Source organism: Gorilla gorilla, chromosome 12 (genome assembly GCF_029281585.2).
Source record: "Gorilla gorilla gorilla isolate KB3781 chromosome 12, NHGRI_mGorGor1-v2.1_pri, whole genome shotgun sequence".
Lineage (NCBI taxonomy): Eukaryota > Metazoa > Chordata > Mammalia > Primates > Hominidae > Gorilla > Gorilla gorilla.
Genome location: NC_073236.2, coordinates 47,690,915 through 47,716,243, shown reverse-complemented (window position 1 = coordinate 47,716,243; position 25,329 = coordinate 47,690,915). Strand labels below are relative to the sequence as shown.

The 25,329-nt window shown below is 38.3% G+C and overlaps 1 protein-coding gene across 3 annotated transcripts in view; it reads right to left on the bottom strand.

Annotated features, from left to right (window-relative positions):
• LOC109025447 (RANBP2-like and GRIP domain-containing protein 2) overlaps window positions 1–25,329 on the bottom strand; it is a 109,557-nt gene that overhangs the window by 65,585 nt on the left and 18,643 nt on the right. For 2 of the 3 annotated variants that reach the window (XM_063695690.1, XM_055378312.2), the window contains exons 8-20: window positions 19,494–19,581; window positions 17,149–17,358; window positions 14,851–15,032; window positions 14,591–14,766; window positions 14,300–14,423; window positions 13,218–13,376; window positions 12,814–12,951; window positions 12,405–12,551; window positions 11,289–11,468; window positions 11,122–11,205; window positions 7,825–7,960; window positions 4,180–4,274; window positions 1,226–3,449 (exon numbers count right to left, since the gene is read on the bottom strand). In XM_063695690.1, coding sequence (XP_063551760.1) covers window positions 1,226–3,449; window positions 4,180–4,274; window positions 7,825–7,960; window positions 11,122–11,205; window positions 11,289–11,468; window positions 12,405–12,551; window positions 12,814–12,951; window positions 13,218–13,376; window positions 14,300–14,423; window positions 14,591–14,766; window positions 14,851–15,032; window positions 17,149–17,358; window positions 19,494–19,581 — 3,943 coding nt within the window. Of the gene's footprint in view, window positions 1–264; window positions 343–1,225; window positions 3,450–4,179; window positions 4,275–7,824; window positions 7,961–11,121; window positions 11,206–11,288; window positions 11,469–12,404; window positions 12,552–12,813; window positions 12,952–13,217; window positions 13,377–14,299; window positions 14,424–14,590; window positions 14,767–14,850; window positions 15,033–17,148; window positions 17,359–19,493; window positions 19,582–25,329 lie in introns of all 3 variants that reach the window. The other variant, XM_031007934.3, reaches the window with a different exon arrangement.

Sequence of the window (25,329 nt, the reverse complement as noted above, 5' to 3'; positions counted from 1 at the left end):
ACATAGGTCTTCATTGAGCAGATCTGAAATAGCAGAGCAATGAAGTACATTACAAATCAGCATCCCAGTACATTTTAAAAAGCAAACCAACAAGGGTGTCATGCCACCAGTCAAAAGGTACTTTGCTTAAACTGGCATTCTTTAACATGCATGTTGTAGTGGTAAGTACTTAATTTCATACATCCACAGTTATTAATACTTTGCTAAGGGCTACCAGCTGCTAAAAACTGCTGTTATCTCATACTGAGAATGCTAGTTCTATACCTTTGCTCTCAGGCTGTGAGGAAGGGGTGCTAGTCCAAAAGTCCATGGGATTAGATTTAAAAAGGCTAAAATTAAATCCTAGAAAATAAAGAATATTTCATTTTTTAACATTTTAGGAAACAAAATGAATATGCTTTTAAAACATAAAAAGCCAGAATCCCTCAATTTATACCACCAATCTGATTGTCTTACATATTCATTTATCCCTGTAGTTTCATTCTTTGCTGATTTAATACATCAGCAAGACTGACATATAACATATAAAATGAGAACATCTCAGTACCATGTTTGTTTGTTTTTTTTTTTGTTTTGGAGACAAAGTCTCACTCAGTCACTCAGTCAGGCTGGAGTGCAGTGGCATGATTTCAGCTCACTGCTACCTCCATCTCCTGTGCTCAAGTGATCCTCCTGCCTCAACCTCCTGAGTAGCTGCTAATTATACGCACGCACCACCACGCCCGGCTCATTTTTGTATTTTCAGTAGAAACAGGGTTTCACCATGTTGGCCAGGCTGGTCTCGAACTCCTGAGCTCAAGTGATCTGCCCACCTCAACCTCCCAAAGTGCTGGCATTCTAGGAGTGAGCCACCGTGCCCAGCCTCAATATCATGTTTTCTGAGTGACAAAAGAAACTGAACAAATGAAAATGAACACTTTAAAAAAAGACTCACGTTAATGCGCATGATTCAAGCATGAGTCCGTATACTGTACCGAGTTCTTTTGCTCTGCCCTAGCATGATAGAAGTATCTTCCAGTTACTGAAATGTCTTTAACTAAGTTCTCTTGCTCTTTGAAACCTCACCATGAACTTATTAAGGGAGAAAAAAAATTGCTCAAATATTTTGGGGGTGTTCACAAAGCATCGTTTATATCCCAACGTTAGTATCCCACAAAGAGTCTGCATCAAGCTAAACATTAAAAGAAAGAAAAATTGTGCTTAACTTTAACAACAAAGTACTTACCCTTTTCTGGTGTTTTAAATGTGTAGTTGATTGAAGATTCTTCCGTTGGAAAGGAAGCAAAGAGATTTTTGACTTTGCTCTCTGAAGACTGTTCGATATCAGAGTTCTTTGACAGTTCACATTTGTCAGGTTCCACTGTGCTTTCAGATCCACTCTGGGCTACTGAACTAGTTTCACTATTGTTAATTTTCAAAGGTGCATTAAAACTAAATCCAAACAAAGACCCAGTGGCAGAACTGTTGCCAAATGCAAATGGTTTTGATTTTTCACTACTAAAAATGCTTTTAACAGACTCTGAACCAAATACAAACTTTGGAGGAGAAATCACTGCTTTTGTTGTTGTTTCAGATGTGCTAGACACTTCAACTTCTGAAGTTGCATCTGCTACATCATCACCCTGAGTAACATCTGTCCTCTCTCTTGTGGTTTCTTCTAATACAGCTACAGCAATTTTGCCACATGGTGACTCTCTGGGAGTGCTTGACTGAGAAACATGAGGTGTTATCAAAGAATCTTTTTCCTGGGCTGTTTTTGCTTCATCAAAAATTTTCTTAAACGTGTCTGCAACATCCTGTAGTTTAAAACGAACAGCTAAATGCTCTACTTTTCTTTCTCCATCTGCAAAATCACATGCAGTCCACATCCATACTCTTTCTGTCCCTTTCATATTTTGCAAAGTCATGTCTGGAGTTATTCTGTGATTGGCACAAAGTTTTAATACTTGGTCCCTTCTCATCACTATACGAACTTGCTTATTATCATAATTCTGTAAAATCTTTATATCACCAATGCCCCTTTCTTTCCATTGACCAACATCTTTATCGTATCTGTAAAGTTCTGCCCTGTGACTAAAAACAACTTGTTCATTCTCCTCACCACTGGATATCTCAACTAGATCAGGTAAACGAACAACAGGTCCAAAGTACTGTCCATCTCTCTCTTCTTCTTGAGTAACATCAGATTCTTCATCAGTGCCAACTGAAGTCCCACTCTGATTCAACTTGGCAGGAGACTTAGATAGACTCAAAGCAGATTTAAAACTGAAGTTAAATCCTGTTGTTGACTCACCAAAGCGGAAAATATTTTTTCTCACAGGGCTACTTGCCAATGGAGAATCATGTACTGAGCCACTTCTAACACTATCATCCAAAGCATCTTTCCTTAAATCATAGTTATCCCATTCTAATGTGGGCCCAGTGTTTTCAGGATTGGGTTTTATTGTTGTGTCTGAGGCACCAGCTGCACCTGTACCTGAACCCTTATTTTCTTCCTCAGTGACTTTTGTTTGATCATTTGTCAAAAATGTTTTGAAATCTTTCAGTCCACTCTTCATTTCTTCAGCTCTCTGTATTAACTTGGCAGCTCTGCCAGTATCTACAAGTTTATGGGGAGTTTGAAGTGGTATGTCTAACAGAAGCCGCTGGCATTCCTCAAATTTCTGCTTGAATTCTTCAGCCAGCTCTGGGGTTTTAAATTTTGCTGCCAAGTGCTCTAGTTTGGCATCACCATCAGAGAAATCACTGGCTGACCATATCCACGCTCTATCTGATCCAGAGAGAGGCTTCAGGTTCATTGTAGTCGTTATCCAATGATTAGCACACACTTTTAGTACTTGGTCTCTTCGCATCAGCATTCTTGGTTTGCCATTGACCTCATTTTTGAGAATTTTTAAGTTCCCCAAGCCCCTTTCTTTCCACTGACTTATCTCAGCATCAAATCTAAATAGTTTTACCCCCTGTGAATACAGAACTTTTCCATCTTCTTCTCCTGTTACAAGTTCTACTTTTTCAGGCATTTGAACTACTGGTTCAAAATGGATGTCATCGCTGTCCTCAGTCTTATAGGCATCATCATCTTTCTCAAAGTCACCAGAAGTGTTTGCTTTATTGGCCATTTTACCGTATTGTGATGAGACTAATTTTTCTCCAGCACCTGAAAATCCCTTGAAATTGGGGTCTTTTTTGCCAAACTGAAATCCTTCTCCTGAAGTTGATTTTGCAAGATCTGCAAATGTAAAAGTGCTACTTGTTTGGCCAAAAATCACACCACAGCCATTCTTCTGGCCACTAATATCCTGAGCCTGGAAGCCAGTATCATTTTCAAGAGGCTTTTCACTTTTCTTTTCTTGATTTCCTGGTTCCGAAATGCCAAATTTAAATCCATCAGCAGACACAGGGATGGAAAATCCTTCTTTGGTTGACTTAAATTCTGTATTAGAAGAACCCTGAAACGTAAATGAAGGTGAATTTTCTTGATCCACATGCCCAAAATAGTCATAAAATAAATACCTTCTTCATTCCTAAACAATTTATGAAATGATGTTAACAATAGTGATGATGATGATGATGATGATAACATTTATTGAGCATTTATTAATGTGCCAGCTGGGCACTGTTCTAAGCACTTTACATTATTATCTCATTTTAATATCCTCAAAAACCCAATGAATTAGGGTATTATTATTATCCTCATTTTACATATGAGGCAACTGATGCATTGAGAGGTTAAGAAACTTGCCTGTGGTCAAAATAAGCAGAAGAACAAGGGTCTAAATGCACCCCAACACTCTGTCCTCAAAGCTGTCACATTCAACTACCACTGTAATATTGAGTCTTCAATCAATTGTTATATATACAGCTGTATCAGGCCTGAAAGTACTTACCACATAGTGGGTCAGCAAGGGCATTACAGTTCTATTTCTGTTAAAACAGAATGATGAAGGATCCACCACCACCACTCCCATTTTTAAAATATTCTAAATATTCACACTTATTAACACAAAAATAAGGTGACTAAGAAGGATAATTTCTGTATTTGGAGATAAATTTAAAATATCTACATTTTAAGGGACATAAAAGTTTTAATAGTGAACTGCTCTCTTGAATTTATTTGAAGGAACCCTAAACAATTTAAAAAGAAAATAATTATAAATGTATAAATTATTCCTTTGTTACCTTTGTGGGAGTAACATTAGCTGCTGGTCTGAGAAGATACTGGGAATTATATGCTGGTGACTGACTATAATATACTGAAGGGCCAGTAGTTGCAACTAAAAAAAAAAAAAGAAAAGAAAGAAAACACTGTTAAAGTCTATACTACAGTTAAGACTATCTAGGCAAGAGCTATAAATACAAAAGCAATAGAAATTAAAGAAAGATTTAACTACATAAATTTTAAATTTCTGTACATCAAAATACACCAATCAAGATTATCAAATGACAAACTAGAAAAAAACTGCTAAATATGACATGAAGAATAAGAGAATAGCATCGCTGTGATCAACAAGAACTACCTCACAAGCATTTAAAAAGAATAAAGAAGAAAGTAACTGTTGCCTTTTCTAAGAAAGATCAGTATGATGTGGAATTATGGACATTCAGTCACAGAAAGGACGTAAGGAACCAAGATGCCATCTGATGGTCAATGCATTTGAAGTGGGCCTAGAAAATATGCAGAAAGACTAGGTTGTATTTTGTAAACTAAAGCTATTACTGAGAATGTTCAGCTCAAAAATCACCTGACAAATTCATGGAAAGGATGTCATAAATAACATAAAATGTGTTCCCTGGCTTAAAATAAAAAGCACATCAACACTCATGCAGATGTACAAACTGTCTGCTCCCTCTGTTTGGTGTGTTTTACCAGGAAACAAAACGACTAGAAGGCACCCATGTTAATGACAAAACTACCAATAGTCATTTGCTTGAACTGTTTTATGATAGTTTTACCAGAAAACAACCAAAAGACCTTTTATGCCTGTACATGGAAGAAGAAACAGAAACTGTGCCAAGAGGTTCCAAACAATTGCCTCTGGAAAGCACTGAAAAATCAAGACCTAGAAAAGGCTAGCCAGAAGCCCAAGTTTGATTTTGGAAACCTTACAGAGGTGAGGATAGCTATTTTGAAATTACTATGGGGGGGAAGCAGGCACAGAACACAGAACAACCTGACAGAAATGGCCCAAGAATCTTAAAGTCTTGCAAGATGTCTGTCTGCATGAAAGCAAAAAGAAAAAATAAAATATTAAATTAAAAAAAAATCTTAGTCTGAAGTTTAAGTAGGGACTTTAATTGACTACTGACTCTAAACTGTGCGGCTCTAATAAATCTACTAAAAGTAATCTAATTTTTTAAAGCACCGTATGAATAGACAATTTAGGAAAGAAATGTAATAGGCCTCAAGGAACATGTTTTTGAAGTGAGCCGTGAAAATCCACAAAATGACGAGGTTGCATTTTGCAAATTGAAGCTATTATGAGAATGTTCAGGTCAAAAAAATTACCTGACAAATTCATGCACAGGATCTCACAAGGAACACAAATGTGTTCGTTGGCTTTAAAAAAATCACATTAACATTCATGTTGATATACAAAAACTCTTCTCCATCTGTTTTGTGTGAGTTTTACCAAGAAACCAAACAACTGGAAGGTACCCACGTTGAAGATGGCAAAACTACCAACTGCCATTTGCATGAATTGTTGAGCATGACTAGTATTAAAAAAACTTAAAAATTGATATCACTTTTGTTCCTACAAATTGGCAAAGGATTTTATAAACTAGTAAGTCAGCATTAGCAAAAGTGCAAAAATGGCACTATCAGATACTAGTGGTAAGAGCATAAACTGAATATTCTGAATACCCTACAAAACTAGGACAGTGTCCTAGAATTTGTAATGGCATAAACCAGAAACAACATAAATAAAGGGACAGAATTTACAGTACTTCCATGTGATGGGATACCATGAACTCATTAATATTCAAAAAACATTTAAGTTTAAAAATGCTCAGAACTAAAGTAACATTTAAAAAACAGGCTAGCTCATCTACACACAACATAGTAACATGGTAACAATCTCATAAAAAATACTATATGTACAGAGAAAGAACCAGAAGGAAATGCTCTCAAATATAAGAAATGTTAATAAGGTGGTTAGTTTTTAGTTTTCTTCACCCTGTTCAGTACTTCCGAGTATCTCCTATGAGCTCATTAATCTTTAATTTTAATCATCTTATTTTAAAAAAACAAGGACCATCTTGATATATGTTTACTTTCATTAAGGAAAAAGAATCTATGAACACAGGAACAGAAATCAGGAGATCTTGGCTCTCGCCCTTTCAGTGCCACAAAGCTGTTTTGTGAACCTGTAAATAATCCATTTGGAGTCTCCATGTTTCTCAATTGTAAAATGAGGATGTGCTGCTTCTACACATTTCACAGGGTCATTGCAAGAATAAAATGAGACAATGAGAATGTTGGATTTACATGCTTGTATAAGAACAGAAGACCTTTTATGCCTGTACACAGAAGAAATGGAAATCATGACCCACAAGGCACCAAATAACTGACTGCACACATCACTAAAAAAGCCCCAGGAAAGGCTAGCCGGTTTGTTTATCCTCTTACAAGGACCTATATGATGTGTAAGGTTTTAGGAAAACAAGGTTTGAACGTCAGACATTTCATATACTTATCTATGACTTACGACATTTAATAAGCTTGACTTCACAAAGATTTTCTGTTATTTTGCTTGTGTTGAGATGATACTATCACAAAAGGCTAGTGGAGTTGCCTTAACTATATGAACCATCACACAAATGTGCTAATCTAAACTAGATTTTATTCTAAATCTTTCCTGGGCTAAAAAGAGAAAAAAAAAAGGGCACTACTACTACCATTTCAGAAGTCTGTCGTACGTAAAAGGAACAATTTTGTTATTTCTGGCTGCCTGGGAGCAATGTATTATACTGGCAAGTGCTTTGGAGTTACACCACTGGAGTGTGAATCTCGGCTCTATCAATAACTAGCTGTATAATAATGAGTAAGTTACCTAACCTTTCTTTATCCATTTCCTTATTTATAAAAAAGGGATTAATAATGGTACCGGCCATTCTAAGTTACTGTAATTAAATAAAATTACATTCACAAAGCACTTTTGCACATAGCCAACCCACAGTAAACACTATTAGTAACCTTAGTTCATTAACTGTTTACTGCATACTCTAATAAATGTCTGATACACACCCACGCCCACCGGCACATACACAAATGCTCATAGTAATTATGTAAGGCAAGTATTATCTCCACATTTCAGACAGGTTAACTTACACAGCTATTATAGTAAGTGATAGAGCAGAACTTAAAAACCCAGTATGATTCAGGTCCAAACTCCTTTTCTTTCTTTATATAACCATAATATTTCAAATTAAGTAAGATTTCCTATATAACGTCCTGCCTCTCATCATTATCATCAAAATAATTCCCCAGAGGTGTAGGTTCTTAATTAAGCATTTCTTAGTGCATAACTCTATTCAATAACATTTTTCAATTTAAGGAATAATCTCATCTCAGCTCATCTGAGGTGTGGATTAAGTGTTCTTTAAGCCTTTATATACACGTGATCACATACGGCTCATTTTTTCTGCTTGGGATTATAAAAATCTCCGTAACACCAAATACAGCTTTTGAAGTCACATATAAACAGACGTTGACATGTATATTAACAAACATATATAAACAACGTGATTTCACACGTTATCTACTTAAAAGAGGGAAGTAAAGTAGTTTTACTAAAATATGCGATTATCCACTTGCCAGCTCACCTGTTAGTGGAGCCCCATGAAATGTCTGTGACCCCTGATATCCATCAGGCACCGAGTCTGGTCCATAATTCTCTGTGGGCCAACGATGACGGGATGCTGACTTACTGCTATTTAGTTTCAACTCCTGCATTTCTTTCTATTGGAAGAAAAAAAATCAAATAATTTTAATCATTTAATTATATCATGCCAGAAACAGTGCTGGGGAAACTTACTCTTTTAAATTTAAATGACTGATTTTTTCTTTTTTTCTTTTTTGAGATGGTGTCTCGATCTGTCATCCAGGCTGGAGTGCAATAGAACAATCTTGGCTCACTGCAACCTCCACCTCCTGGGCTCAAGCAATTCTCCCACCTCAGCCTCCCGAGTAGCTGGGATTACAGGCGTCAGCCAGCACGCCCAGATAATTTTTTGTATAATAGTAGAGATGGGGTTTCACCATGTTTGCCAGGCTAGTCTTGAACTCCTGACCTCAAGTGATCCACCACCTCAGCCTCCCAAAGTGCTGGGATTATAGGTGTGACCCACCACGCCCGGACCTGATTATATCTTTTGAAAGTTTCTATTTGCCAATGAGTTCTAGGTACCTGGTGCTGATTTTAAAATATGATTCTTAAACTGTTAAAAATTTATCTGCTCCCATTTTCATTCATTAATACAAAACCTAATTCATTAACTCTCTCACCTAAACAAATAACCTCCTAAATGATCACACCTTCATTTCCATTCTACACTTGCCTACATTAACCTTTCTGACGTTCACCTCCAGCCAAGACAATTCCCTGCTCAAAAAAACAAGTACCTACAAACTAAACTTCTTTCCCCAACTTTCACAGTCCTCTAACATTACACTGACCATCCTTTCAGTGTGTTCTTTCTACACTGCAATCTGGACTACCTGACATTCCAAATCACCTCCCCAAATTAGCTTTTCACTTAACCCCGTGCTGAAACAAAATACAACTAATTCTCCAGGTGATGTTCAAATGCTCCACCAGGAAAGGGAAAAAAGCAGTAGCTGCAGATAATTTATTATGTATATAATAATACGTCCAATGCACTTAAACTCTTAATTTTTATACTATCTACACTGTTAGGTAAACAATATTAGCTCCTATCTTAAAATGAGAGAAAGGGATGCAGGGAATAACAGCTGGAATTTGAACCACATCTGACTCCAAAAATGTTTTCTTAACACAACTCTGCTGCCTTGACAAGATGGCAGATAGATACAATGCCATCTAGTATAGTTATGTGGCTACCTGATCTCCGCTGAAAAAAACTAAATGACAGCACCATACCCAACCCTAGAACCTACAAAATGTCCCCTTACAAAACAGACACTTAACAGGAAATTCTTTTTCCAAAGAAATTGTAGAGGTATCAGAAAACAGGTAAATTGTGAAAAGTTTCAAACTTCTCTGTATCAGCCCAGGAATCCGACCAGTTCTAACAAGTGAGGTCAGGGACAGATCTAGCATGTCTGCTTTCTTTTTCTACAAGTGTTTCAAATAAAAATTTCCCAGAAAGACCTAACCATGAGGTCCAAAACTATCTCAACTTTCAAGCTAAATAAAATTTCCCCCACTCATCCATCTACAGTGCCTAGTCCAGATGCTACACATACACATCCAAGAAATAAGAAACTAGTGGAATCACCTAGAAAACTTTATGGTCACTGTTGGTATCCACACCAGAGCTTTGAATTTGCAATCACTGCTGTAACTGTAATTTTTAACATTCAGTGTGATGAGAACTGGCTTCAATAATTCTCTCATTTTAAAGATAAGAAGCCAAACAGTCACAAAGGAAGTGACTGGCCCAAGATCATTAATTAATGGCAGAGTCAGTACTAGTACCAAGCTTTTCAAGCTCATGGACTAGTGCTCCACTATACTTCCACAGAATACAATGTTGGGAGCCTGAAACCTGTATGTTAAGTCAAAATTGTATGTAATTGTCATAGGCCATGACTACACAGAATTAACATTCAAGATTTTTGTGCAAATTCAAAAATGTCTTCCCCACCAAATAGTATTCTCTTAATTTGCAAATACTGCTGATCACACTGTAATAATCGCCACACATCAGCATATCCTTGATGTAACTTTAGCAGTATAATTTAGTTCTTGCCTGATAAACATGAAAGAACCTACTTTTATTTCCAATTCCAAAAAAGTCAAGCTCCTTTGAACCCTATTGTTAAAATAAGATATATATACATAACTATTTCCTTACATAATGAAGTCAAATTCATATGGAAGTATTAAAATATAGTAAGACTTTTTGAAGCTCAGACCACTTTTCAATTCCTAGCTATACATTTGAAACACATGTAATCCACAGCTAATCTGAGAATGAACTCATAGACCAGAGTATGATTAGTACATTATAGCAGTTCAATCACTCGGGAACCTTCTCTGTGTCAGGAACTCTTATATTTTAAATAAAACAGTTTCTACCTTTGAAGGTCTCAAATTTTGTGGAAGATGAGGAGAGAGACATATAAAGTACTTTCAAAAATATAGTAAAGGGCTGGGTGTGGTGGTTTACACCTGTAATCCCAGCACTTTGGGAGGCCAAGGCGGGCAGATCACCTGAGGTCAGAAGTTCAAAACCAGCCTGGCCAACATGGTGAAACTCTGTGTCTACTAAAAATACAAAAATTAGCTGGGCCTGGTGGCGGATGCCTGTAATCCCAGCTACTCGGGAGGCTGAGGCAGGAGAGTCGCTTGAACCTGGGAGGTGGAGGTTGCAGTGAGCCAAGATCGCACCATTGCACTCCAGACTGGGCAACAGAGTGAGACTCCATCTCAAAACAAAACAAAACAAAATATGGCAAAGGGTCAAGACCAAGGTATGTAGGCTGGGCACAGTGGCTCACACCTGCAATCCCAGCACTTTGGGAGGCTGAAGCAGGAGGATTGTTTGAGCCAGGAGTTCAAGGCCACCCTGGGCAACATGGCAAAATCCCATCTCTACAAAAAATACAACAATTAGCTGGGCCCAGTGGCGTGTGACTGTCTGTAGTCCTGGCTTCGTGGCAGGCTAAGCCAAGAGGCTCTCTTGAGCTAGGAGGTTGAAGCCGCAATAAGCTGTGATCATACCACTGTATTCCAGCCTGCACAACAGAACAAGACCCTGCCTTAAAAAAAAAAAAAAAAAAGACCAAAATGTCGCCTTGCCATACTATTTGGATGGCAAGAGGACATTTTGACCAGCTTCAGAAAAAAAGTGAGAGAGTGGCCAGGGAAGGAATCTTGGAATAAAAAGTACAGCTAGAGAAATTAAGTGACTTACCGTAACGGCCTTTACTTCTTGGCAAATCATTTTCAGTAAAGAATTCTGATCTTCTGACGATCGAGGTGGTGTTTTGGGAGAATACTAAAAAAAAAATAAAAATAACAAAACAGCATTTAGAACAGAAACAATTTCACAATGAAATGATTCCATTCTTTCCTGTTTACCTTGTAACTTTTACTTGGTGATAGTGAATATTTGGTAGGAGACAGTGTAGAATGTTTTATTTCTGAATCTGCATTTCGCAAAGAACCATTTTTATAGAGAGGACCTCCTTCACTATAGGCTTTGAGTTCCTCCATGACTGACTTAAGCATCTCTTTTACAGACTCCAGAGGCACAGGCAACTAAAAATAAAAGACATTAATTAAGGGCTTTCATTTGCAAAAAATTCCAAAAGTAAAAACTCTAAAATGATATATTTTATCTTATTTACATTTTTGTCACTTTAATAAGCACTTTACACTTTAAATAATAATACACGTGAAAGTGTTTTTTAATTATCTTTTTTCTTTTTTTGTTGTTTTGTATTATTTTTATTTTTTTGTTTTTATTCTATTTTTTCTTCATGAACACAGAAAAGTGTTGTACAATCTAACATCTTCTGATTCTAAAGTCCATGCTCTTTCTATTACTTCTGTTAACCATGATAATTGTAGAGGAATGTTAACTTGGAAAGCTTTTCCAAGTGAACCAAATAAGTTACTGATGTTTTCTAACTGATTTTCAATGGTGACAGAAATACAGATGCTACAATACACCAGACAACATAAATCCTAATAAAAGAGTAGTAACACAAATTAATCAACAAAACACTCAGAAGACTGAACATAATTTAACATCATCATGACAATCTCAAACAGCTGACAGCAAGAAAACAAGGGCGGTCATAATGGCTGATGACGATGAGAAGAAATGCTCTTAAGTTGTCAGCAACAACTTTCAATTTCAGCAAAGTTCATTAAGAATTAGTCCTGAGGTTATAATATTTGTTTTGATTACACTGCTAAGAGAACAAAATCAATGTCTTATCTTAGAAATCTTTTCTAATTCCCCAAGAAGTACTTTTTAAGAGCATATACCTAGATTCCCAAGTTTAAAAAGACACACCAAACCTAAGACAAAGCAAGCAAATATAAGCATTTAGACACACACATCCCTTCTATGCATTAATAACAACATATTACTGAGTATTTTTGAAATTACCAAAATATAACACCAACGCAAAAACACTGACCAGTGGGTTATCAGTAAGAACATACATATAACAACCTGATACTTACTTTCTTGACCACTGAAAGATTTGAATCACTGTCATCTATAATCTTTATTAGGTAGTCCCTGGTCTTTCTCAGATAATTTTTGCATTCTTCTTGTTCTTCAGGAAAAACGGCATCATTTTCAATGTCTTCTGCCTTCCTGTGAAAAATCTATACAAATAGTGCTTTTATGAAATCATTAGCTTTTTAAAACAAAAAACTTTCAGCTTGGCCACGCATGGTGGCTCATGCCTGTAATCCCAGCTACTCGGGAGCTGAGGCACAAGAATCGCTTGAGCCTGGGAAGCAGAGGTTGCAGTGAGCCAAGATTGTGCCACTGCACTCTAGCCTGGCCAACAGAGAAACCCCGTCTTTTAAAAAAAATAATAAATAAATAAATAAAACTTTTAGCTCAAGTACTGCATCTACTTACCAGTGCAAGATTCCAATAAGAAACAACACTTTTGATAGATTCAAAAGCAGTCACAGCATCTTCTATATTTCCATGTACTGCATCCAATATAGCAAAAGTTATGTGTGCGTCTTCTTCATATTCAACAATTTCTGATGCCTAAACACACAGAATAGTTTTTAGTCAAATTGTTTATACTCAGAATATAAAACCCAAATGATTTTCCAAAGATTTTATATGATCTTAAGAGACAAACATCTCATTACTCTTCTCTGTCATATCTTATCTGTGAGAGCTAGTGAATTTAGAAAACAAGATTACCGTTAAATAACAAGGCAATTAATTTAAGCAGTTTATAGCTCCACGTCTTTGTTTATAAACTGGAAATTCCCATCTCCAATAAATTCATAAAGGAACTCTGTTACCTGAATGTCTACACTATGAAAATGTTTAAACAGAGGATCAATAGGTTCAGGAATACTGTTCTTCTTTATTATCTTCAACAATGGCAAAACTTTCTTCCAGTAATGAACACTTCTCCCTATGTATTCTTGTTGATCATAAAAAGAATTAAGACCGCTGCCCTAAAAAAGAAAGTTAAAAGCACACAACTTTAAGGAACACGCATGATTAGATCTAAAGTTCATTTACAAGTTGTAAGAACTGGCTAAAATTTCAAGTCAAAACCAAATGGTACCTCAACAGTCATTTGTTCAACTTCCAAATACTGTAATAACTAAACCACCTTAATACCAGTGAACTCACTGCAACCTCTGCCGTGCAGGTTCAAGCAATTCTCCTGCCTCAGCTTCCCAAGTAGCTGGGATTACAGGCACCTGCCACCATGTCTGGCTAATTTTGTAGTTTTAGTAGAGTTTTTTTTGTATTTTTAGTAGAGACGGGGTTTCACCGTGTTAGCCAGGAATGATCTCCATCTCCTGATCTTGTGATCTGCCCACCTTGGCCTCCTAACGTGCTGGGATTACAGATGTGAGCCACTGCACCTGGCCTCTACACTCAACTTTTAAACACTTCTAATGATACCACCCTAACATAGCAATCCCAACTACTTTTTAACAGTTGCCATTTTTAGATAGCTGAAACCTGCCTCTTCTGTAGTGTCAGTTTGTTCAAAAGGCTGACCATCTACACCTAACGGTGACACAAAACAAACCTTAAATATTTAGAAAGATCTATAATGGTCTTACCTACAAAGCCTTGTGCTAATTTTTTTTTTTAATTTTCAGGCTGAATAATTATCAGAACTTAATTATTAAGGAATAACAGTTAACAGCTCAGCTAATATGTAACATTCACTGTGTGCCAGGCATTGCTCCTCTAAGTGCTTATATTTAACTACATTAACTATTTTGCAGCAATAAAAAACACATCTGTCATAATATGACCAAGCTGCTGTTTTCAGAACAAAAAAACTTTCAATAAAAAGTGCATGATTTTAAAAAATTAAGGTAATGTTCTTTAAAAATGCTTATACTTTAAAACTCACCATTTTCTGAAGGCATTTTGCCCAATGTATAAGCAGAGCAGGTTGAAGGCCATGTTTTTCCTGGGCTCTTAGAGTGTTTATTTCATGCTGAACTACAAGTCTCAATTCTGCTGAGTTTCCAGGTCTAAAAAATAGTTCAATTTACTAAAATTGTTTTCTAAATACACAGTTCAGTGCTTACATACATATATGTTAATGGGTCACATGACAAATTAAATCTTCACATGAGGATTAAATCCCTGGTAAAACCTACGCACTAAGTGAAAGCAATATTTTTGTTTTACTACTTACACTGCTTTTCTGTGAATCAGAGTACAAACCGCATCCCACCAAGATTTTTGTCTCTCTGTACAAAGCTGTTTACACACAGGAAGGGGCAGGCATAACGGCTGATAGGAGCTGTGGTGAGAATTACATTTCTCCTTTAATTGTAAGTGGCTGGTATATACTACTCCAAGGAGAAATACCTGTTTTATTTAACGAAAAGTTAAGTTAGAAAAAAAAAATTAAACAAAATTCAGAATATTTAATTTGTTAAAATCTTTGCTTACTTCAAGATCTAAAATACATATTGATTCAGGTGCATTTGTTTCAAGCCTTGAGGTTTCCTGGGGCAAATGATGGAAAAGCTGTTTTAGCCATTTTCGGATTCCAGGTAAAGCAGGCAATGAATTCCACTGTAAGCCAAGCCAAGTAAGGTGCTGAAGACTACCATTATGTGCTTGAATAGCACCTGAAATAAAATTTAAAAATTGGCTTAAGGGTTTGAAATTTTTCTTTGTGCCATTAGTTTTGCCAACATAAACAATTCACATTATATATATCTTAATTATATAACTGCTTTTCTATATCAAAGCTGGAGGGAATTCTATGTTAGGCAAAATCTCATGTTCTTATTAAATGCATTCTCACTTGATTATTTCTAGAAATTTTAATAAAAATAGTAGTGATGAAGAATGTTTAAGTCCATCTTAAAAAATGACACTGACTAGAACTCAATAAACCAAAATCAACTGACAAAAGCCAAATAAAGAATACCTAACCTAATAAGAAACCCCAAAACAATGGGTTTTCCTTTAAGTCATTAAAGCAATGGAACACCACTATATTAATCCATCGGTACAGTAAAGAAATCTGTTTTTCTACAAGAAAGTCAATATTGAAAAGGTTATGCGCAGTCAGGAGTTCGAGACCAGCCTGGCCAGCATGGTGAAACTCCGTCTCTACTAAAAATACAAAAAATTAGCCGAGCACGGTGTCACGTGCCTATAGTCCCAGCTACTTGGGAGGCTGAGGCAAGACAATTGCTTGAACCTGGCAGGCGGAAGTTGCAGTGAGCCGAGATTGCGCCACTGCGCTCCAGCCTGGGTGACAGAGTGAGACTCTGTCTCAAAAAAAAAGAAAAGAAAAGAAAAGAAAAGGTTATGCGCTTCTGGAAGCATGAAGAGGTATAATCTTTCTGTCATTTTGGCAATTTGCAAGACTTAAAGATGTTCATGTCCTTTGTCTCAGTAATTCTGTTTTTAGGTATCTCTATGGAAATAACTTGCAATGAAGACACTTTTTGTTGAAGTTTTTATCAGAGTATGATTATTAACAGTGGAAAAGTTGAGAAAACCTGGATGCCCAATAACACAAAGTAGCAAGCAAATTATGACTACTTCATAAAAAAGATTATATTGCCAATAAAAGTAATATTTACAGTTTTAATACACAGACTATGGGAGAGAATTCATGAAGGAAGCAAGATAAATCATACATAAACAACCATTTAGATGAAAAATATGGCCAGATGCAGTGGCTCATGCCTATAATTCCAACACTTTTGTTTTTGAGACGAAGTCTCGCTCTGTCGCCCAGGCTGTAGTGCAGCAGTGTGATCTTGGCTCACTGCAACCTCCACCTCCCGGGTTGAAGCGACTCTCCTGCCTCAACCTCCTGAGTAGGGACTACAGGCACATGCCACCACCCCTGGATAATTTTTGTATTTTTAGTAGAGACGGGGTTTCACCGTGTTAGCCAGGATGGTCTCAATCTCCTGACCTAGTCATCCACCTGCCTCGGCCTCCCAAAGTGCTGGGATTACAGATATGAGCCACTGTGCCGGGCCTAATCCCAACATTTTGGGGGGCTTAAGCAGGAGGATCACTTGAGCCTAGGAGTTGGAGACTAGCCTGGGCAACAAAGGGAGACCCTGTCTCTACCAATTAAAAAAAAAAATTATCTGGGCCAAGTGGCATGTGCCTATGGTACCAGCTACTCAGGAGACTGAGGCAAGAGAATCCCTCGAGCCCAGAAGTTCAAGGCAGCAGTGACCTACGATCACGCCACTACACTCCAGCCCAGGTGACACAGCGAGACCCTGTCTCAAAATACAACAAGGCTGGTCGCGGTGGCTCACTCCTGTAATCCCAGCACTTTGGGAGGCCAAGGCAGGTGGATCACCTGAGGTCAGGAGTTTGAGACCAGCCTGACCAACATGATGAAACCCCGTCTCTACTAAAAATACAAAAAATTAGCCGGGCGTGGTGGTGGGCATTTGTAATCCCGCTACTTGGGAGACTGAGGCAGTAGAATTACTTGAACCCGGGAGGCAGAGGTTACAGTGAGCCGAGATCGCACCACTGCACTCCAGCATGGGCGACAAGAGCAAAACTTGGTCTCAAAAACAACAACAACAACAAAAAATACATGCCACCCCCACAGCACCACATTCAAACTCCCCCCAGCCCAACCCACACACAAAAGGAATACAGGAAAATATTAAGTCGTTATTTCTGGGTAATAAGATTATGGGCAATTTATAAGAATTAAGACGGAGACCATTTCCTCTGAAACATATAACTTACCAACATCGTATCTAGTCAAATCTTCAAGCTCTGGTTCTTGTACATCAATATTTCCAACATCATCGCTACCAAGAAAAGATGTATCCTTAGGTGACTGACTAGAAAACAGAGCATCATATAACGCAGACTGCCCGCTTTTGTTGGCAAAAGTTTCAACAACCTCTTTTAAAAAATCTTGCTTGCCACGACTTAAGTTTAGCAACATGTGCCCTGAAAAAAAAATTTATTTCCATCACTTTAAAAATACAGATTGTATTTGCTCACATTGTCTCATTTGTATACCCAAAGGGGAAATAACATGATTATTGCAGACCTAACCCTCCAACCCAAAAAATACAGCTGGACAACAAAACGGGTGCTTATGTAGCAAATGAAAAGAGTACAGGTTTAATATTCTCAGTATCTACATAAGACAGCAGAAGGGGGAAAAAAGACAGGAATGTGTATGAAAAATGCCAAACATAGTTGCATTTTAGATGAAAAGGTCTGGATTTAAGTGGCCATAGGAGAACAGGGACAAGCTCTTATTCTCTGATCTGATACACTGATTTCTGAACCTGGCTGATCAGAATCCTCCTTTAAACAGCTCTTAAGAATTATTTCCGTCTGGGCACGGTGGCTCATGCCTGTAATCCCAGCACTTTGGGAGGCCAAGCTGGGTGGATAATGAGGTCAGGAGATCACGACCATCCTGGCTAACACAGTGAAACTCCATCTCTACTACAAATACAAAAAAAAAAAAAAAAAAAAAAAAAAAAAAAAAAAATTAGCCCGCCCTGGTGGCGGGCGCCTGTAGTCCCAGCTACTGGGGAGGCTGAGGGAGGAGAATGGCGTGAACCCGGGAGGCGGAGCTTGCAGTGAGCCGAGATCACGCCACTGCACTCCAGCCTGGGCGACAGAGTAAGACTGTCTCAGGAAAAAAAAAAAAAAAGAATTATTTCCAGGCCTTGTTCCCAGAGATTTTTATTCCATAGGTTTACAGTAAGCAATCAAAAAATCATAGTCCTCGGATAAAATACTGATACATGCTATAACACAGATGAACCTTGAAAACCTTGCTAAATGAAAGAAGCCAGTCACAAAAGACCACATACTATATGATTCCATTTATGTAAAATGTTCAGAAGAGGCAAACCTACAGAGACAGATTAGCGGTTGCCAAGGCTGAGAGGTTTGGGTAAAATGGGGAGAAACTGCTAATAGGTAACGAATTCCTCATGGAGTGATGAAAATCTTCTAAAACTGACTGTGGTGACAATGGTAATACTCCATGAACATACTAAAAGCCACTGAACTGTGCACTTTAAATGGGTGAAGCGTATGGTACATGAATTATATTTCAATTGAACTTTTTTTAAAAACCCTCCTTCGAGTTAATTCTGCTGGGCAATTAGGTTTGGTTACCACTACACAGTTGTGTCTCAGCACACTTACAGAGGCACCCTCGGGATGCCCAGATCAAAGACATAAAAAAAAAATACAGGCAATTTTCATCTAACTGTGACACCATGCAAAGGCACTTATGAGAGCCCTGCAAGGGTAGAAGGAAAAGAGAAAAGGAAAAAAGTAGAAAGTCACTTTAAGGACTGAAAGCCTAACTCCCACAAAAAAAGTGGGCTATGGAATAAAAGAGCAATGTGAGCTTTGGCCAACAGCCTAACTATACACCAAAGCTTATAATAACTTTGATTTAATATTACATCTTGCTCTTTACAAAATTCATCCAATTTTATATCAAAACTGCTCCTTATAGAAAGCATTATGTTTCTTCAGTTCACTGCTTGATTCAATGGCCATCTAACTACCTTAAAGTTTGTATCTTAGCAAAATCACAGGTAATACGCAACAGACCTTTAGGATTCATCCCAAGCCAAAAATGGGGGAAAAAAATCCACAAATTCCAAGAGCCTAATATAAGGTAAGTATATATCTTCTATCTTCCTCACTATGCTCTCAGCTCTTTAAGACAGATCCATATCTTCTTCATCTTTATATCCCCACAGCAGTGTTTTTAGAATCAGCTGGTGTTAAATGGTTGGCAAACCAATAATTACACTTAGTTCAGGAAGTGACTAAATATTCAGGCTAGAGGCTCTAGCAGCCAGATGAAGAAAGAGTTAAGAAATCCTCTCCACATAGGAACAAACAATATCAAATATTCGTTTTTTTTAAAGAATGTGCTATTTCTTCGCATCTCTTCCATACCTATTGCTCTTAACTGATACGGCAAAAAGAAATAATTTTGACAAATTATCTCCTGGACAGATGAAGATTTTATCATAAGATATGCCTTAACAGAAATTCCTTTTTCTTTTTAAATTAAATTAGTTTAATATTACTATTACCTGATTGGCTCAGTCGGTCACAGGCCATCATTTCCAGCAGATTTTGTCCAGCTTCACCTTTTATTAATTTAATCTTTGGTCTTGGAACCTAATAATTTTAGAATCAAAAATCTTAATTTGATGATACCCATACTTCTAATAGTAACATGGTCTTATCTATTACACTGTACTTTTTTTGATAATGAATAAACAGTTAACCATTAATTAAACTGAATTGGAAAAGACTGCAAAAACTGGGAACCAAGGAATTTATGTAACCTATGAAAGGCCAGGTACAGGCATGGTGGCTCACACCTGTAATCCCAACACTCTGGGAGGCCAAGGTGGGCTGATCACTTGAGGTCAGGAGTTCGAGACCAGCCTGGCCAACATGGTGAAACCCAGTCTCTACTAAAAATAATTAAAAAAAACAAAGAGCCAGGCGTGGTGGCACACACCTGTTAATTCCAGCTACACGGGAGGCTGAGGCACAAGGATAGCTTGAACCTGGGAGGCAGAGGTTGTAGCGTGCCGAGACTGCGCCATTGCACTCCAGCCTGGGTGAAAGAGTGAGACTCCATCGCAAAAAAAAAAAAAAAAAGAGGGGCCAGACATGTTGGCTCACACCTGTAATCCCAGCACTTTGGGAGGCCAAGGTGGGGGGATCACTTGAGCCCAGAGTTCAAGACCAGCCTGAACAGCACGGTGAGACCCTATCTCTAAAAAAAGTTTTTTTTAATTAGCCAGGCGTGGTGGCACACACCTGTGGTCCCAGCTACTCAGGAGGCTGAGGCAGGAGGATCACTTAAATCCAGGAGGTCAAGGCTGCAGTGAGCCATGATCATGCCACTGTGCTCCAGCTTGGGTGACAGAGTGAGACCCTATCTCCAAAAAAAGAAAAAAAAAAAAGCATACACAGAGCAGCTCTGAGAAATTAGTTTCTACTAAAAGCACATTCATGTTACATTCAGAGAAATGGAAAATTTAATTACATTACTTTTCTACCCTGCATAAATAGGACAACAGCAGATGTTGTCCTATTTGAGTAGATATGACACCCTACTTTAAAAAGTACAGGTAAAATGACACTTGGAAATGCCACATTGTAGATAACACATTTTCAGAGTATGGATAATAGGGGATAGCACTAGAATAAATGGGACAACCAGGAAATTAAAGAGATCCTAATGCAATAACCTATGAAAAAAAAAAAGCATGATGAATAGAATGGCGAAGGGAAGACGTGACAGCTGCCTTCAAATATTAAAATTATTTTATAAAAGAAATCATCAAAAGAAGAAACAAGACCAACAGGTAGAAGGCTTGAAGAATATTTTTATTCTATATAAGGAAGTACCAAGAGCCAAACCACCTAAAGATGCACTGGGCTATCTTGAAAAGTAATGAATGTCCATCACTGAAAACGTCCAGTCATAGGCAATGCCCACTTACTAGAAACATGCCAAAAGTAACTATATGGGTGACTAGAGCATCGGCTTTTAATTCTATCACCACTTTCTTAATTGGTGGTGGAAATGTAATTTGATAGCTCTTTAGGGTTAGATATTTGGCAACAGCTCTAAAAATTATAAATGCACAGATATACTTTGATACTGCAATTCTTTCAGGAATTCATGGCACAAGTTAATCATTGCTAAATTACTTGAAGTAGCATTAAAAAAAAAAGTAAAAGCAAGCTAATGTCCTGGTTTTAGGACCCTGGTTTTAAAAACTCCAAAACTACAATACATCCATACAATGGAATAATATGCAAGCATCCAAACTAATGAGAATGCCCTTTATATATACTGACATGAAAACATCTCCAAGATACAGTTAATGGAAATAAAGTAAATGCAATGTTCAAATGTTTTCCTCCTTCTTTTAAAGACAGGGGATATATGTGTGTTTACTTGGAGATGCATAAAACGTTTCCTGAAGAACACACAAGAAAGCAATAACACTAGTTTCTTTGGGGGTGGAGAAAGTAAATAACTAGGGAACAGAAAGGAGTCTTCATAGCATATTCTTAAGAGCCGCCAGAATTTTAAACCATGTATATATAATTCTTTCCAAATATGCTCATTTTTCAAAATATATGATTTATGAACCTAAAAGCTTCTGATTTTGAATTTTAGAAATATTCGTATCGCCTATCCTTTTACTCACAAGTTTTCCAAACATCATGTCAAAGTTTGTCATCTATATGTTGAAAAGAGCACACAAAATAAGAAACAAAATGTTGACATCATTCTTTTTGTTTTGAAACTGACCTCAATTCATAAACCCGGCCTCTTTTACAAAATTATTCAACAGTTGAATCTGTGACCAGTTAATTAGTTGTGAATCCACTCAATCAAATCATCTCAATTCACTATTTCCTTTTTTTTTTTTTTTTGAGATGGAGTCTTGCTCTGTCGCCAGGCTGGAGTGCTGCAGTGGCACGATATCAGCTCACTGCAACCTCCGCCTCCTGGTTTCAAGCAATTCTCCTGTCTTGGCCTCTCAAGTAGCTGGGACTACAGGCACCCACCACCAGGCGTGGCTAATTTTTGTATTTTTAGTAGAGATGGGGTTTGACCATGTTGGTCAGGATGGTCTCAAACTCCTGACCTCAAGTGATCCACCCGCCTCAGCCTCCCAAAGTGCTAAGATTATAGGCGTGAGCCACCGTGCCTGGCTATTTCCTCATCTTAACTAAAAGGTTTCAAGATACTTTGTTAACTACCTAGCTGCAATGCAGATGCACTTACTAGAACCACAGTATTCCTCTGATTAAGAGTCTGAAAATCTTGCCATAAAAGTTAGCCAATTCTTAAATACCCAAATGCCAGCACATAACCTACATTTTATGCTTATAATCATTTGATCATTAAGCTTTAAAATAAACTGATAAAATAAAATACAAGCATCTAAGATGTTTCTATTATATATTCATTCTACAGAAATATGTGGTAGTTAATAAAGACTGAGGTAGGTATCTCTGTGCTGAAGTGGAACAATGAAGAAACATTTAGAAAAGCAAGGCATCTGGCAATAGGTAAAGCACACCCACATTGAGGCACAATATTTTCTAAAAGCAGAGAAAGAATGTATTGCACATTTGCATATGCAAAAAATATTTCTGAACACACAAGAAACTCCTAACAGTAGCTGTCATCTAGGAAAGGAGACCTGAGTGAATGGATTAAGAGGGAAACTAACTTATTATTATTAAAAGTTCACAGTCAGGTGTGGTGGCTCATACCTGTAATCTCAGCACTTTGGGAGGGCAAGGCAGAAGGATCACCTGAAGCCAGGAGTTCAAGACCAACCAGCCTGGGAAACATAGCAAGACCTTGTCTTTACAAAAAATTTAACAATGTAGCCAGGCATGGTGGCAGGCACCTGTAGTCCCAGCTACTGAGCTGAGGCTGAAATAGGAGAGGATCACTTGAGCCCAGGAGTTCGAGGATGCAGTGAGCTATGATCATGCCACTGCACTCCAGCCAGAGCAAGAGTGAGACTCTGTCTCCCAAAACTACATATCAAAAAATTTTAGGCTGTGCGCAGTAGCTCACACCTACAATCCCAGCACTCTGGGAAGCTCAAGCCCAGTTCAGTGTTACAGTGAGCTATGATTATGCTGCACTCCAGCCTGGGTGACACAGCAAGACTCTAATAGACACACAGACAGATAAATTTTAAAGTTTCCATTAAAAGTAAGAACTATTGGCAGGGCACAGTGGCTCACGCCTGTAATGCCAGCACTTTGGGAGGCCAAGGTGGGCGGATCATGAGGTCAGGAGATCGAAACCATCCTGGCTAACACGGTGAAACCCCATCTCTACTGAAAATACAAAAAAATTAGCCAGGCGTGGTGGTGGGTGCCTGTAGTCCCAGCTACTTGGGAGGCTGAGGCAGGAGAATGGCGTGAACCCAGGAGGTGGAGCTTGCAGTGAGCCGAGGTCGTGCCACTGTGCTCCAGCCTGGGCGTCAGAGTGAGACTCCGTCTCAAAAAAAAATTAAATAAATAAAAATAAGAACTATCAGTTACTTGAGAATTTCTATAAGAACCTTTTAATGTTTGTATTACCTAGTGAACCTCACTAAATCCACTAATTTTCACTAATCCATTCCTTATGAACACAGAAGTTTCTACTGAGCAAATATTAGCACTTAACATGTAAACTGTCTATCAACGGTGTTTTTAAAAGATTTACAGGCCGGGCTCGATGGCTCATGCCTGTAATCCCAGCACTTTGAGAGGCCGAGTCGGGTGCATCACGAGGTCAGAAGATCGAGACTATCCTGGCTAACATGGTGAAACCCCATCTCTATTAAAAAATACAAAAAATTAGCCAGGCATGGTGGTGTGTGCCTGTAATCCCAGACACGTGACAGGCTGAAGCAGGAGAATCACTTGAACCCAGGAGATACAGGTTGCAGTGAGCTGAGATTGCGCCACTGCACTCCAGCCTGGTGACAGAGCGAGACTCTGTCTCAAATAAAAATAAAAAGATTTATATTAGGCAGGGCATGGTGGCTCACTGCCTGTAATCCCAACACTTTGAGAGGCCGAGACGTGCAGATCACCTGAGTTCAGGAGCTCAAGACCAGCCTGACCAACATGGAGAAACCCCGTCTCTACTAAAAATACAAAATTAGATGGGCGTGGTGGCGTGTGCCTGTAATCCCAGCTACTCGGGAGGCTGAAGCAGGACAATCGCTTGAACCTGGGAGGCGGAGGTTGCAGTGAGCCAGATGGCGCCATTGCACTCCAGCCTGGGCAACAAGAGCAAAACTCCGTCTCAAAAAGAAAAAAAGATTTATATTAGAAGGAGGGGCCTTCCCTAAAAGTAATGAATCCTTTTTTTTCCCTCCCCAAGCAAAAAATCCTTCTCTAAAATTAATCATTTTTCTAAGCCTGGTTTAATGCTTTTTTGGAAGACTGCTTATTTCTTTTCCTTTCAAAAGTTATGCAAGCTCATTAAAAAAAAAAAAAAGAAAAAAAAAAAAGGCCAGGCATGGTGGCTCATGCCTGTAAATCCCAGCACTTTGGGAGGCCGAGGCAGGTGGATGACTAGGTCAGGAGATTGAGACCATCCTGGCTAACACGGTGAAACCCCGTCTCTACTAAAAGTACAAAAAAAAATTAGCCAGGCGTGGTGGCAGGTGCCTGTAGTCCCAGCTACTCAGGAGGCTGAGGCAGGAAAATGGTGTGAACTCGGGAGGTGGAGCTTGCAGCGAGCCAAGATCGTGCCACTGCACTCCAGCCTGGGCGACAGAGCGAGACTGCGTCTCAAAAAAAAAAAAAAAAAAAAAAAAAAGCCAGGCACGCCAGGCACAGTGCCTCGCGCCTGTAATCTCAGCACTTTGGGAGACCAAGGCAGGTAGATCACGAGGTCAAGAGATTGCGACCATCCTGGCCAACATGGTGAAACCCCATATCTCTATTAAAAATACAAAAAATTAGCTGGGCTTGGTAGCACAGGCCTGTAGTCCCAGCTACCCGGGAGGCTGAGGCAGGAGAATCACTTGAACCCAGGAGGTGGAGGCTGCAGTGAGCCGAGATCATGCCACTGCACTCCAGCCTGGCGACAGAGAGAGACTTGGTCTCAAAAAAAATTAAAAAATAAAAAATAAGAAAAGGTTTTATGTTTTCAAAGATTAATAGATATACTGTTACATATATACAATACAGTCATAAATGTTATATACATGTGTTTCAATTAACATGTTAAATTGCAATCATATTCTTCTATCATAGGCTATAAAGCCATTGCCCTACGTCTACTTATTGGGATTTTGTCCAAGTAATACATCTTTTTGAATCGAGCTTTACCCATAATACGAGATTACATCTTTATCATGTTCC